We start from the raw sequence: 15,186 nt of genomic DNA, 5'->3' as shown, positions 1-15,186 counted from the left end.
CGATGTATTTACTATGTTTCTGTAGCTGGATTATTTCAGTTGTGTTTCTTACTATAGATGGTCTGATAGCTCTATGATTTTAGAAAAAAAAAATCTTAATTTGTGTTCTGAAGATGAAAGAAGGTCTTATGGGTTTGGTAATCAGAATTTTCATTTAGGGGTGAACTAACCCTTTAAAAGTGATCCAGACCTCGATGCACTGGGAACGCAACGTTTTTTGGGATTGACTTGGCTCATCTGCTTTAAACATCATGATCTAATCTGTGTTTGTTCAGAGAAGGCTGTGTTCCGTCCCAGCGACGAGGCCGTGTTCACCACTCTGGGCGTCAACACCCACCTGTTCGCCTGTGAGCCCGCGGAGCTCGAGAGCTTGGTGAGAACCAGCGATGTTCCCACCTAGATCGCAGGCATAAGGGTTATCTATTTGTTACAGTCACACGGGAATACTTATTGTTAGTTAAACACCACAAACTACTGAAGATACAATACAGTAGTGCTGAGAACCTAAATCAGTGGTCTAATCTTGCTTTATTCAACCATAAAGCGAAAGTAATGTCCTGTCATGAGTCAAAAAGAGAGCTTATTTAAACTCTACAGCTTCGCTGTGTGATGAGAAGAATGCACTAGGATGTAGGCAAATATTCAAGACTTGGGGGCACCTAATGTAGAAGTTATTGAAAAAGTCATATTGACTTGTGTCTTTTGGTGATTCCGGTCCTCATCCTCATGTGTTTGTCGGTCAGATACCTCTCCCTGAGGAGATCCACTGGTCACCAGGAGACAGCAAACTCCATGACATGAGCGCAGAGGAGGTGGCCAATCAGCTGGTGGTGTTCGACTGGGAACTCTTCAGCTGTGTGCACGAGGTCAGGACACTATACAGCCCTCAAATCATCAGTATTCAGCCCAGCGGCTCCACAGGCAGACAGACACAGGCCAGCGTAAAGCTGCTGCATTTTCTTGTGCACATCCTTTTCTAAATGTTTAAGGGGAATTTCTTAAAGCTCTGCATTAAACTATTGTTATTAGTTATTTTTTTTATTAATATGCATGGCAGATGCTTTTATCCAAAGCAAACTGCGGGGCATTCAAAGTGCATTTGGTACAGTTTATAAATATAGTTACTATTACCTAAAATGAATACTAAAATTATTAATATTTTCAAGTTGCTAAAATTTAAAGTATTAGAAAATTCAGTGGCACGAATAAAAAAAATATAACAGTATTGTTGTTATCTGAAAGTAAAGCTAATTTGGAATTGAAAACTGAAAAAATTGAAACTGAAAAAATTGAAAACTATAAAAGAAAAAAAATATATATAAAATATTAAAAATAACAAAAGCTCATAACAAAATGCCTAAATCTTAAACTAAACTTAAACTTTTTCAGTATACATATTTTAAAATTAAAATAAATCTGTCTTAAAAATGGTCAGCAGTATACCTTAATTTGTCATTATGCATATTTTTAACTGGTGTATCCTTTGTAAGGTGGGTTACTACAAGTCTGATCAAGACTTGTCTATTTGCGTCTTCTGTAGTTTTCCATTGAAATCAAACGTGTGCCTTAAAACCGGCGTTTAGTTCAAGGCTAGCCACAAACCACAAAGTTCATGTAAAAACAACAAAACTGTATGGCACGTTATGCAATGTGTGTCTTTGTTCGTGTCCGTGTTTGATTTTTTTTGGGGTTTGTTTGAACAGGTGGAGTTTGTGTGTTACGTGTTTCACGGGGAGCAGGCTCGCTGGCGCCCCCTCAACCTGGAGCTGATCCTGCAGCGATGCAGTGAAGTGCAGCACTGGGTCGCCACAGAGATCCTGCAGTGCCAGTCGCTTCCGAAGAGGATACAGCTACTGCGCAAGTTCATAAAGATTGCAGCCTTGTGAGTGTAGTATATGTGCTTGGGTAGGGTACAAGCTGAAGCCGCTTCTGAAGGTGACAAACATGAATTATTCAGGAATCGTCATGGAAGTGCGTCAGAGCTGTGAACTTGATAACATATGACCACCCACGTATCAACACCTATGCAGTGTTCTGGCTCTCAGAGGGGGTGGGCAGCCAATCATAATAGCGTTCATTTGCATATAGTTTTAATGGTCCACTAGCAGAAAGCACCTGTTGGCTAGGATCATACATTTTTGGGGAACATTTTTATTATGCTTTCTTTAATCTGTTTTATTTTGTCAAACCTTATTACATACATGGATAAAACCATAAATTTTAGAAAAGCAATCATAGCAATTTTATGTGCTTTTTTAATTAGTTTTCATATTTATCTGTTGCTCTGCGTGAGCAAATGGTGGTCACACCAGATATTGACTGGTTTTCAGATCCCCCTCATACCCTCCTAATACAGTAAAACTGCACATTTTATTGTGGCCAGCCTAAGGCATACTTGTACAATAATCATGTTTGTCTAATCAGCATCTTGATATGCCACACCTGTGAGGTGGATGAATTCTCGGCAAAGAAAAAGTGCTCCCTAACACGGATTTGTGAACGATATTTGAGAGAAATAGGCCTTTTGTGTACGCAGAAAAAGTCAGCTCGTAAAAAACGGGGGCTAAAACAAAAGCGTGGCAGTTTATAAGTTGCTTGAGTAAATGTATGAGTAAAATGTTAATTTTATTCAAGCTTAATTTCAGTTACCAAATACAGTTTTTAATTCTTTTAAAGAACAGTAATGCGACTATTATGTTGTTTGTTAGGTCTGTGTGTGTAATGAGTGCTGTCGTGTGTGTTTCAGATGTAAACAGCAGCAGGATCTGCTGTCGTTCCTGGCACTGGTTCTGGGACTGGACAACCCTGCAGTCAGCCGCCTACGCCTGACCTGGGAAGTGAGTGCATTTGTTTGTTAATCTCCCTTTTTCACGTTCTCCTTCTCCCTCTGTCGCACTCACACACAGTCTCTTAGCACCTCTGCCTACTCTCGTTCCTAAGAACCGCCGAGTGTTATTCTTGGCAGGAGGCTATTAGCAGTTGTCATGACAACGGCACTGAATTAGCTTGTGCTCTTCCAAAGGAAATATTTCCATGTCCACCTGTGCATTTAATGTCAGATTTATGCCGTTTGGTTTTTAAATGAGTCATAACCTCTCAAAACCTTTTTACCTCACGTGTTGTTTACATGCATCCGATACCTAATGGAGTTTTAATTGCAATTTTAGTTGCAATGTGTCATTTGCTAATTGCATGTGTGTGTGTGTTTTGGCAGGGTTTGCCAGGAAAGTTCCGGAAGCAGTTTCAGCAGTTTGAGGGCATTGCGGTAAGTGACGAAAAATCCCAAATGCAGTTTAATATCTGAATTGTTTTTCCTAGACAGTAGTGAGTATAGATGGGGAACAAGTGGAGACCTTTGCTTAGGTCTCATGCTTCTCAGATGCTTGTCTTTGGTTAATTTTTAGAACTCTACACTAATTGTATGTCAGCTATTTTCCCATTTGTGTCTAAGGGCTTTTATTTCTTTATTTCTAAATTAATATATTGGTTCACTTAAAAATGTGATTTGCTGTTAATTTACTGACTTTCGTGTCATTCTAGATTCATAAAATCCAATTGCACATTCAAAAAATATATATATCATTAATATGACCATTATATATGACCACAGGTTCAAAATCATTACGGTTAAAAATCATCTGTACTGTTTTACTGAAGAATAAAAGTCACTTACATCTTGGATGGCCTGAGGGTGAGCAAATTAACAACAAATGTTCATTTCTGGGAGAACCATTCCTTTAATAATTGAACACAGTGTAACTGAGAACTCCATTAACTCTCTTGATCCGCGAAAGAACAACCTCTGAGCTATAAAATTTGTCACTCTGCAGGCTGATTTGACATTAATCGACAGCATTCGTGATGATGATGATGATGTTGTTTGTGTTGCTGCAGGACCCTTCGAGGAACCACAAGTCATACAGAGACCTTCTAGCAAGCCTGAGAGCCCCGCTCATCCCCTTCACTCCACTGCTGCTAAAGGGTGAGTCTCACACACACACACACACACACACACACACGTGTTACGGTAGCACCAGTGTGCTCTCAGTCTCTTCCTCCAGCTGTTGTCCATATGTGTTCCTATAAAGTCCCCTCCTGCCGTGACTGCCTCTGTGATTTGAAGTCGGTCTGAAAGTCCCCGCCTCATTAATTAACGCCCCTCTGATCTGCAACTCCTGAACATGCTGGATTTCAGACCCCCTGCAGCCAAACATGCACCAGGGATCAACACGCATGCATACACATTACTGATACATACAATACATGTTTTTTTTTACTGAGCCAATTATATTTTCTATCCCCTAACCCTAAATTTAACCTTTAACCCCATTTTTGCATGCTGTTAAGATATAATTTTAAGTTCTTTATAGCATTCCTTGTGTACTTCTGTGGATTTCTTTCTTTGTGCTTAAAGGGATATTTGGTCTCCATGAGGAAGGCAAACCTGACCCACGCTTTGTGGTCTCAATTCATTAAAAAGTTTACAATATGCTCAACTAGCTGCCTGAAAAATAAGCAAAGTCTTGAACATAGATCAAAAGGTAGTCGGTGACCTGAGGCAAATTTTGTTAACATTAACACCTAAAAGAGCAGGAAACGTCTGTGTGTGTGTGTGTGTGTGTGTGTGTGTGTGTGTGTGTATATATATATATATATATATATATATATATATATATATATATATATATTATATAGGAAAATAATAGGAAACTCCCGCTTTTATATACAGTAGATACTCGCCATTTATGCTTGTCTGAGACAAGTCGATTTTTTTGAATGGGCAAGTGAAAGAAGAGAATTTAACTTTTTGACCCCCCAACTAATCTGATTAAATTTAGAAATTTAGATGAGAATGATTTGATTTTATTACATTTGGTGCATGTAAACGGTGATTAATACAATAACGAGTAACGCCAATGAGGCTCACGCAGCTTGTCTGTGAAGAGATCAAAACAATTGAACCCAACTGCACACAGGAGAAAAATTCAAATGTAAGATCGTTTTCATATTTATAGCATGCAGCCTAATCAACATGACTCGACCGAGAGAGGGACGTTCCCTGAATTGCAAATTTGACATGATATAGGCTACAATAGTTAAAATTAATTGTTAATAAACATTTTAGTTCAGTATTTGAATTCATTGAAAGAATAAGCCGATATTGTCAATATGGTTTACTCCATTTGTTTGATTAAAAACAAGATTTAATAAGATCACAGCAGAACAGTTGCGCAGATGCAACACACACAGCAGCGGTGTTTTGTTAATGAATGAATCGCGTTTTTTGAAGTTTGAATCATTTAAGTCAATCATTCAGTCATTTCATAAAGATAGAAAGTTGCTTCATTCTTAAACGAATCAGTCGTCTAATCAGCCACATACTGGTGGTTTACTTTGTAGTAAAATATATAATTTTCACCTAACATTTAATATAAGCTACATGTATTTTAAAACACTGAACTCACAACATTATGCTTTTATAAGTTTGCATGCTGATTTCATGATTGGTAACAGGTTACATTAGTAATATATTTGGTATCATTATCCTATTATACTTCAATTATAGTTCAGTTATTAACAAAAGGTCAAAAAAGAATTTGATATGAAAGATTATTCGTGCATTTAATACGGTCTAGGAAAATGTATATAAAATGTAATTTCCCAGCAAGAAGAGTGTGGCCAATGAAATGCTGAGTGGCTAGTAAATTTGGAGAACCACTAGCCACAGTAGTCTGTGAGCAAAAAAGTTAATGTCAAGCCCTGTACACTACCATTCAAATGTAAGGTATCTTAGGCTGCTTTGATTTGATAAAAAACTGTAAAACATATTGTGCATATTATGAAATGTTATTACAATTTAAAATTAAGATTTTTTATTTATTTCTCTGATGTCCAAACTAAATTTTTAGCTTCATAACTTAAGTCTTCATTGTCACAAGATCCTTCAGAAATCATTTAATCATTTAAATTTAATATTTCACATTATTGTTTTTTGTGTATCTTTGATCAAATTAATGCAGCTTTAGTGTTATTTAAAATATCTGAAATACTCTTCAAATTTTATAACAGATTGTGCCCTTTTATCTCTTAAAATTAGTAAGTAATCATTAGAAATTAACTGATGCTAATATGCTTATAATTCTAATAACGATTTGCTTCATACTGTCATACACTTTAAAAACTGTGCTGCACAGTAAAATTATAAAATAAAAAAATCCTACATTTTTATATTGGTATCTTTAATATATAAAATATTTATCTGAAAAATAATTTATATATCTTCGTATTTAAAGCTAGTGCTTTTCAGATTCAGATTTTAAAACCGTACACACACATACACACCTTACCCACACATTCACACACACACAGCTGCTGTGTTCCTGTCCCATCTGCCCTCTCTCGTGTCTGTAGTCTCTCCATGTCTTTTCACTCTCTGTCTCCTTCCCTGTAGGTGCTCATGACTCAAGCCTGTCAGGATCAGTTGAGCATCAAAATCTTTGCTGAGCATTGCTCTGCAGTCTGACACACACATTACATGACTCCGGCACGAGACATGCAGACATCGGAATACCAAAGACAGGCTTTAGAAATGAGGACGAACAAGCTAGAGAATAAGTTATTAGTCCTGCGTTCATCAAAGTTTGGTTTTAGCAAGCTGATTCCTTCGGAGGGACGAGACACTGAAGTGCTACTGATACTCTACTTTTATTTGTGATACGGGGATTTACTGACGGCCTTTTGTATGTATGCAACCAGTTTTATTGCTCAGGGATTATTGCCCACATTGCAATGTGTCCGAGTCATTTGGGAATGTCTTGTAAAAACCTTGGCTTTGTAGAAGCTGATCTCTCACTGCTGGCTTCATCTGTAGGCTGACGGTGGGGAATCCCTGGTGTTTAACAGATTTGAGCGCTGCGTCTCTGCTGTCCTCAAAGTGTAAATTGTCACGAGTCTGCTGGGATAAAGTTGTTAGAATGATGTTAGTAGTTGACACACAGTGTCATTTTTTTTGTCTAGAAATGCCAGCTGATGAAATCCATCACACTTTCCATTTGAATCCTGCAGGAGGCAACAGAAGTGCATTTGGCATGTCATGTAGTGAATTGGGTTATGCCTGAGGACAGCAGATTGATACATTATGATGTTATAACATCTTCTCAAATGATCTGAGTGGACATATCAGAGTATAAGAGTTAATATGGCGACCTTCAAAAAAGCTGGAGAGGTCGTTTGGGATGTTTGTTTGTGATGGCAAAGCGTAATGTGACACGTGTTGCATTTTTAATGGCTTTTTTGTTAAAGCCGCCTCAGGCCTCAGAGATGCAGGTCAGGAGGTGAAGCATTTGCTCAGAATTATTATTTTCTTTCTCAAAATTGTATCACCGTGGCTAAGAAAAGGCATTATACTAAATTTTCAATAAAAAATGTAACAATAATAACAAAGGTTTATTTCACAATTTGAAATGTCATGTTAATAATATAATAATATGCTAATGAATTATTTTTGACGGACAAACAGAAACCAGCGGAATACCACAATTGTGAGCGATGAATCTGTACCGCTGTTAGTTATGCGTTATTTATATGCTATTAATTCACGTTTGGAATTAGCTGTTTTTATTTTTGTTTGTTTTTGTCATTTTTGTTACTGAATTAAAATAGTTTTTATATTAATGTAAATCAAGTGCAATTAACCAAAACATTGTTGCTCCTTAGTTTTAGCTATCAATATCAGCACTGTTCTATACACCTCCTTAAATTAAAAACTGATCAGTTATTATAGTCGTAACCGTGATCCGTGCAGACAGACGGTGGGCTCGAGCAGAACTACAGGGCTCAAACAGTCTCGTGAAACTGTAAACCTGCGCATAATTACTTTTATGGGCCGATACATTGGCACACGGCCTCTCTCTCTCTCTCTGTACTCGATCTTCTGTATTCAGTAGACTCATTCTGACAGCATGTAGTGTCTCTCACATTCTCCTCTCCTCTCATGTTACCTGCCTCTCTCTCTTTTTTTCACCAGACCTGGCCCAGGCACAGACAGATCACCCATCATGACATGATGACTGTTCACTTCTCCTTCTCACTCTCTCTCTCTTTCTCTTTTCTTGCGTGTGAACATCAAGCTTCAGTTCAGTTCAGCCAGAAAGAAGACGCCTGGCTGAACGAGTGATGGCATGATGACATGTCATTACATAACTGTTCCCTTTATTATGCATTCACTCTCTCTCTTTCTCTTTCTCTCTCTCTCTCTCTCTCTCTCTGCAGATCTGACCTTTCTCCATGAGAGCTGTAAGACTTTCCATGGGGAGCTGGTTAATTTTGAAAAGATGGTGAGTTGGCATATATAATGGAATTAAAGATGTGCTTACATTAATGCACGTGCATATTTACAGTATGTAATTAAATGAGGACATACCACTTCTGTTATGCATAAAAAAAGGTTAATTATAATTTCTATAGAGTAGCTTTAACCCGTTTAATCCTCTAACTGGAACCTTTCATGAAAACTAAATTTTTTGCTTTATTTAAGGATAGGGTTAACGCTGAAAATAGGAATTAGTTCCAGTTTTAAAGTTGTAACTATTTCTATGTTGTTTTCATTAATGATTGCACATGGCAGTCATAACCGCATTATAAAATATTTGCTTCTGTTTTCCTCATTTGTTAGTCGATTTAGAAAAGCATCTGCTTGAATGACTAAATGTATTAGTACCCCCTATTCTTTGTTTTCATTGTGACAACATGTATGCGGCTTAATTTTTGTCAGCTGTGCATGAAAATTAATAATCAACATTCAAGCATGGGTTTAATTGTTTCCCACTGTGTATAATATCTGTGAATTAAAGGAATCAATCAAAAGCACCAGTAAAGATGTATAATGCTAAAGATAAATGCTATTTGAATTTTTTAATCAAAGAAAAAAATATATATATAAAAAAAAAATAATATATATATATATATATATATATATATATATATATATATATATATATATATATATATATATATATATATGTATGTATATGTTAGCACCAAAACAGTTTTTAAAGCATTTAAAAGCAAAATTTATGCATTTTAGAATATATCACAATAGAAAACAGTTATTTTTAAATTGTAAAATTTAATATTTCACATTATTGTTTTTTGTGTATCTTTTGATCAAATTAATGCAGCTTTAGTGTTGTTTAAAAATATCTGGAATGCTCTTCAAATTTTATAACAGATTGTGCCCTTTTATCTCTTAAAATTACTGAAGTGATCATTAGAAATGAACTGATGCTCTGCTTAATGCACAATACCCTGGACAGCTAATTAGTGGCCACAGGTACATTGTTTTGTGACTGCATACCATCGACTGAATGACTGTGTATCAACTCTCTCTTTTATTCCTCTAGCACAAAGTGGCTGAGATGGTGCGAAGCATCAGGCGGTATAGGAGCACTCAGCTAGGTATGTGTATTCCAACACACATGCTCACACACACACACACACACACACACACAGACATACAGACAGACAGACAGACATTGGCCTGTCAAATAGGATTAGTGCAAAAATAGAGCATGTCTCCACCCGCCAACATAACAGCATACCTACATGAAGACTTACACACACACTCACACACACCTGTCTGAGTGGATTAGTTCTAGGAGACTGCTGCTCCACCCTGCCACAGCCCATCTGTTTGGGACAGCACAGCCCTCGGGGCCATGAGCCATGGGGCACCGCTTCATAACACACACACACACACACACACACACACACACACACACACACACACACACACACACACACACACACACACATGCCCACAGTGTGTGTGTGCACTAACACATGCAACAGCTGGGCAGTGCTTCAAAACATTTATGCTCGCAGACAAACAGCAAGAATTGTGGTTGTACATGTGTTTGCATGTGCGTAATAAGCAATAACGTTCATTATGTGCAACAGTCGGGTTCAGTGTGAAAACCTCTCCAATAGGGAAATACATTTTTAACAAAGACTCACCTGTTGTAAGCTCTGAGGGTGAGAAATAATGGTATATGCTTATTCTAAAGCCACTTGTGTTGCATTATTTCTAATTTTCAAAATAATCAAGTTTAATAGCAGGATTTGTGGTGAGAAACTACATTACCCATGATGCTGTTCATAAAACTGATCAGAGTTGCAGACAGCAAATCACAGAACATGAGCTCCTGTGCTTTCCAAATGCTGAAATAAATTAAAAACAATGGGCAAATTATAAAACTATTAATTGAAATTTGGTGATTGTATATATAGAAACCATAATGTAATTCACAACGCTTAATGGGATTGTAGTTCTGATTACATCGTCTTGTAGTTTGGCCTTTTTGTCAGACTTACATTAGATAAAAGTTTATAATGTGTTTGATGCTGTCACTGGGTGTTCAAAATATGGACTTGGTGTCTTTTGTGCTGGTTTTCTCTGATGCGTTTTTTCCTGAAGCTCAGATTAGCTGAATATCAGTTTCTGTTTTGTAATTATTTTTGGGGTTTCAGCGCGTTGGAATCTTGACTCCCTAGTTTCAAATCTCATCAGTCACACAAACAAACATGGTTTCCGTGGTAACCGTGACGTTCCACGAGGCAGAAAAGTCGTGACTCTGCACACACCCACACAGCTTTCCATTTGTCTCATGCATCTTCTGGCATGCCTTTAAAGATCGCCTGCACCATCACACCCTGCAGAAAAGAGTTCCTTCCTCTCCGTGCAGCTGTTTGTTTTGAGGTTGTCATGCACAATTTTGCCATTATAACGATCATCTGAAACCAACATTTCTGGGATCATCAAGTGGTAAACACAATTTAAGATTTATCACTTAAAGATTTTTGGATTGATACTTTTCTTGGAGTTTTTATAACAGTAATGGATAAAAAAAATACAGCCGTTTATCCAAAATCATTTTTTTTTTGTTTCTTATAATAATATAATATGAGAGGACAAAATAAAAAATCTAGTTAGAAAAATTAAATATTATTTTGATATAATATAATCATAACTGTCAATAAGACAATAACCTTTTTAGATTAGTTATTTCATGCCAGCCTTAAAATACAGGCGGAAAAAAATTATGATGCCTGTGTTTTGTTTCGTTTTTTGGGCAGTTTTTGGGCAGTATGTTTTTTATTTCTATTTTAATTGAAATTAATACTTTAATTCTAATTTAAAATAATTTTTACATTGTTACTAGTAGATTTTTATAGTACATTGTTGCAAAAAGTATTTCAAATAAATGCTGTAGTTTTTATTCATCATACTCTTGAAATCCTGAAAACAAAAGAAAAATGTATTACTGTTTTTACAACAGCATTACATTTTTTTAATTAATTAAAAAACATATTGTTAAAGGTGTATATTTGTACTTTACAGCAGCTTCGAGCACGGCTCAACCAATCAGGATCAAGAACCAGAATCTTTTAGTTTTAAAAATATAATTACTGATAATAATAAATGTTTCTTTAGCACTAAATCAGCATATTAGAATTATTTCTGAAGAATCACGTGACTCACAGTGATAAATGAAATATTAAAATAAGCTAAAAATAGTTTTAAAATTATGGTAATATTTTATAACATATTTATATTTATATAACATAATATTTAATTAAAGTAATGCAACCTTGGTGTGAATAAGAGACTTATTTCAAAAACATAAAAAAATCTTACTGACCTCGGACTTATGAATGAAAGTGTATTTATCAACTACAATATTATTGTATTATTGTAACACCTACCGTTTCTTTGCAGCATGTTGCCTTAATTGGGCTTTGTCTATAACTTAGACTCATTTTTTATTACGAATCGCTAAGAAAATGACCCCTTTGGGCTATTATTTTAGCATCTCCAGTCAGTCAGCGTGCTGAAGTCGATCAGCAGGTCTCGTGCGTCAGGCCACTTATTATTTTCCCGTCTGTGGCTCTGAACGAGGGCTGTAATTATCAGTGCTCATTCTCCCTCCATCTACCTGAGTGGATTGCCCTCATCCATTTCCATTAGAGGGATTGATGCCCAGCCAAGCGCACGGCGCTTTTTCACTCTGCTGCGTAGAAGTGGCCTTTTTTAGAACAATCCCTTTTTCTCTACGCCCGGCAAAGAACTGGACGTAGGTGCGCCATCGCCTATTGCCGCTTATCATGAAAAAGACTAATATTTATGTTGGATATTTGCGAGCGACTGCATGCTCCGTCTGTCGCCCACCTAACCGGATCCCATTTGCGGTGACATTTCTATAGGGCGGCCGAGGCTCGTTTGGTGACGCGTCGAGCCCAGAGGGCATCAATTTCAATAGACACATCTTAGCCATTGACATTTGTAAGAGCATGCAGAACTCCATTTCTCTTCCAGCGGCTCTGAACTTCGGGGGAGCTGCTCGGATGCGAGACTTAATGACTCTGTAATTGTCTCTAATGCGCTCCTGCTGTCAAAGCGTCGGAGGAAGGAGGCTGCAGATGATCTCAGATCAGTTCTGCAATCTCCTTTTATTGTTAGAAAGGAAAAATCACGGTGGAAATTAACTCGGCTTCCTGTGTTGCTACTAGATGTTAATGAGACGCTCATGCAAACGGTCAGATATGCGAGAGAGCATTGCGAACGTCTACTTGTTAATCGATATCTTTGTCTGGCTCAGCTACAAAACGTCCTCAACAAGACCAATGTACGTTTTTGAGAGAAAACTCATAAGGATGCGTTTTTAAGATCAAAAGTACAGTAAAACTGCAGCGTTAAAAATTAAAAGAGCTAAGCTGATTTTTTTAGCATCGTGATCCTTCAGAAATCATTCTACTATGATGATTTGCCGCTCAGTTATCCCTGTTGCAAACAGTTAGTGTTTGTGGGGAAACCTTGAAACTTTTTTTCAGGATTTTTGATGAACAGAAAATGCTTAGCGAAGAGCATTTATTTGAAATCGATATTTTTGAAAGAACGAGGTTTGCGGTATGTGTGTGCGGCAGCATCTGTCTCGCTGTGGCTTGAGTGACAGCTGAATCTGATGCAGAGGCGGAGTGAGATCAGAGAGGACAATGTGCAGCTATTCATAGCTACTGAAAGAGCTGTTTTCCTTCCTCCTCCTCCTCTCTCTCTTGCTCACTCTCTTTTCTTGCAGTTTTTTCTACTCACTTTCTTTTTGAAAAGTGTGGCTTAGCAACGGATGCTGTGTGTGTGTAGAGTCAGGTCATCTGGACACGAGTGGTCGAGGGTCTGCTGGTGTCTCAGCTCCACAGCGCCACCGTGTGCTCAGACTCAGGACCGCCTCAGACCAGCACATCACCATACAGGGCACATCTGCAGTTTACAGTGGTGTCAAGAGCTGGAGGATGTCAAACCAAATGTATTTTATGGCAAAAACCATTGAGATATTACGTAAAAAAACATATTTTATAAACTCCCCCACCCCCAAAAAACATAGGCCGATCAAAACTTGATTTTTGAATAGTGATATGCATTGCCATGAGCTTCATTTGGACAATTTTAAAGTAGATTTTCTCAATATCTGGATTTTTTTGCACCCTCAGATTGTTTCACCCACAGATGGTTTTTTGGTTCAGTGTCATCTATTTAAAAAAAAAATGTTAAAAACTTTGCATTGCAATGATTTTCATTATATATATCTTCAAAATTATTAACAATTGAGTACCAATAATTATTGATAATAAAAGGCCATCAAATCAGCATATTAGGTGGATTTTGAAGGATTTTCACTGGACTTTTCCATTGCAGTGCAATTTACACTATTACAGTAGAAAAAACAGTTATTTTAAATTGTAATAATACTTTATAATAACAATATTACAGGGTTCTGCAGCATTTTTAATCAAATAAACACTAGCTTTGTTGAGCATAAGATTTCTAAAATGTCCCAGTCATCAGTTTTGTATTATAAATGTGTACTATAGATATTACATACATTTATTTATATTATACAATTGTATTTGGTTCTTTCAGGGCGGTTAATCGATTTCTTTATTTTTCTTTCCGTCTTTCTCACAGCGATGGAGGCCGAGCCGTCCCCCTCTCACCTCCAGACGAAAGCGTATGTTCGGCAGCTGCAGGTCATCGACAATCAGAACCTGCTTTTTGAGATGTCCAGCAAACTGGAGCCAAAAGACATGTGAAGGGACCAAGTGAACCTACAAGCCATATCTACAAAACCTCCTGTTCCAAATCCAATAAACCCACGCACCCAACCCTTCATTCCCTTGATTGTCGCAGATCAACAGAGCTGGGCTGTCAATCATCTCAGGCCCCGCCTCCGAATCATCGAACGGGAAAATCCGTTCACGAAACTGGTGTGAATCGTGCTTTGAGTGATTCTGTGTCAGTGTTCATTACGACCGCACGTGGTGGTCTGGTTTCATTTCTACCTTTTTTTTCTCCTCGCTTTTCACGACTGAAGGGAAACCTGTCCTGATTGCACTGCCATCAGTTGAACTGAAACCAAACCAGAATAAGCTTAAGCTGGTTTAAACTTGTCATCCGGGCCTTCGGAAACACGGACTGCATTTTGGCCATTCATGACCCTAAAATACACGAGACAATCTGAACTCTGACCTTTGGTCTTCCCTCGTCCCCTGCCAACATTGGCACTTACTGCATCCATGTGCAATTGGCTGCAGTCAATAGATGTTAGTGTTCTGAACAATATGGATCCCCAGCCATCAAAAATGAGTCCCGAATCCAAGACCAGCTCCAACGTACGGGATATTCTATAGGTAAATCGTTGAAGTCATGATAATGCAGAAGAAATTCACTTGAACTCAGTGTTAAAGTGAATGTATGGAAAATCGTTTACTGCAAACTATCTAGTTATGGAGATATTTCTGTCTTGTTTTTTTATCTTGAAACAAAATGAAATGAAGTGATAATACATTTAATATTTAGATATTTAATAATTGTAATATATTTAATATGCAAGACATAGATTTATTCTTAAAACAAGAAACCCGTGGAGTAAAAATAACTTAATCTTAAACTTTATTTAGATTAGGAATGTTAATATTATTTAATACATTTGCCTTGTTTTAAGGATGTTTAGATAAGAAAAACAAGACAAAAATGTCTAATTATTTTTTTGCAGTGATGCCAAATTTAGTAACAGACCAAAAAAAAAAAAAACTTGACCAAATGCAGTATTCTGTTTTTTTTTTTATTAACAAAAC

The 15,186-nt window shown here is 37.1% G+C and overlaps 1 protein-coding gene across 1 annotated transcript in view; it reads left to right on the top strand.

The window, feature by feature from the left end:
- The window catches only part of rapgefl1 (Rap guanine nucleotide exchange factor (GEF)-like 1), a 37,271-nt gene extending 22,301 nt beyond the window's left edge, over positions 1–14,970 (top strand). The window contains exons 7-15 of the mRNA XM_043228524.1: positions 276–373; positions 744–866; positions 1,704–1,882; positions 2,747–2,837; positions 3,215–3,265; positions 3,895–3,982; positions 8,272–8,336; positions 9,402–9,456; positions 14,018–14,970. Of these exons, the coding sequence (XP_043084459.1) occupies positions 276–373; positions 744–866; positions 1,704–1,882; positions 2,747–2,837; positions 3,215–3,265; positions 3,895–3,982; positions 8,272–8,336; positions 9,402–9,456; positions 14,018–14,142 (875 nt within the window). The 3' untranslated portion in view covers positions 14,143–14,970. The remainder of the gene's footprint in view (positions 1–275; positions 374–743; positions 867–1,703; positions 1,883–2,746; positions 2,838–3,214; positions 3,266–3,894; positions 3,983–8,271; positions 8,337–9,401; positions 9,457–14,017) is intronic.
- The last annotated feature ends 216 nt before the right edge of the window (positions 14,971–15,186 follow it).

The sequence above is a fragment of the Puntigrus tetrazona genome, chromosome 3 (genome assembly GCF_018831695.1).
Source record: "Puntigrus tetrazona isolate hp1 chromosome 3, ASM1883169v1, whole genome shotgun sequence".
Classification (NCBI taxonomy): Eukaryota; Metazoa; Chordata; class Actinopteri; order Cypriniformes; family Cyprinidae; genus Puntigrus; species Puntigrus tetrazona.
Note: the sequence above shows the minus strand (reverse complement) of the source record. Positions and strands in the feature narration are given on the sequence as shown.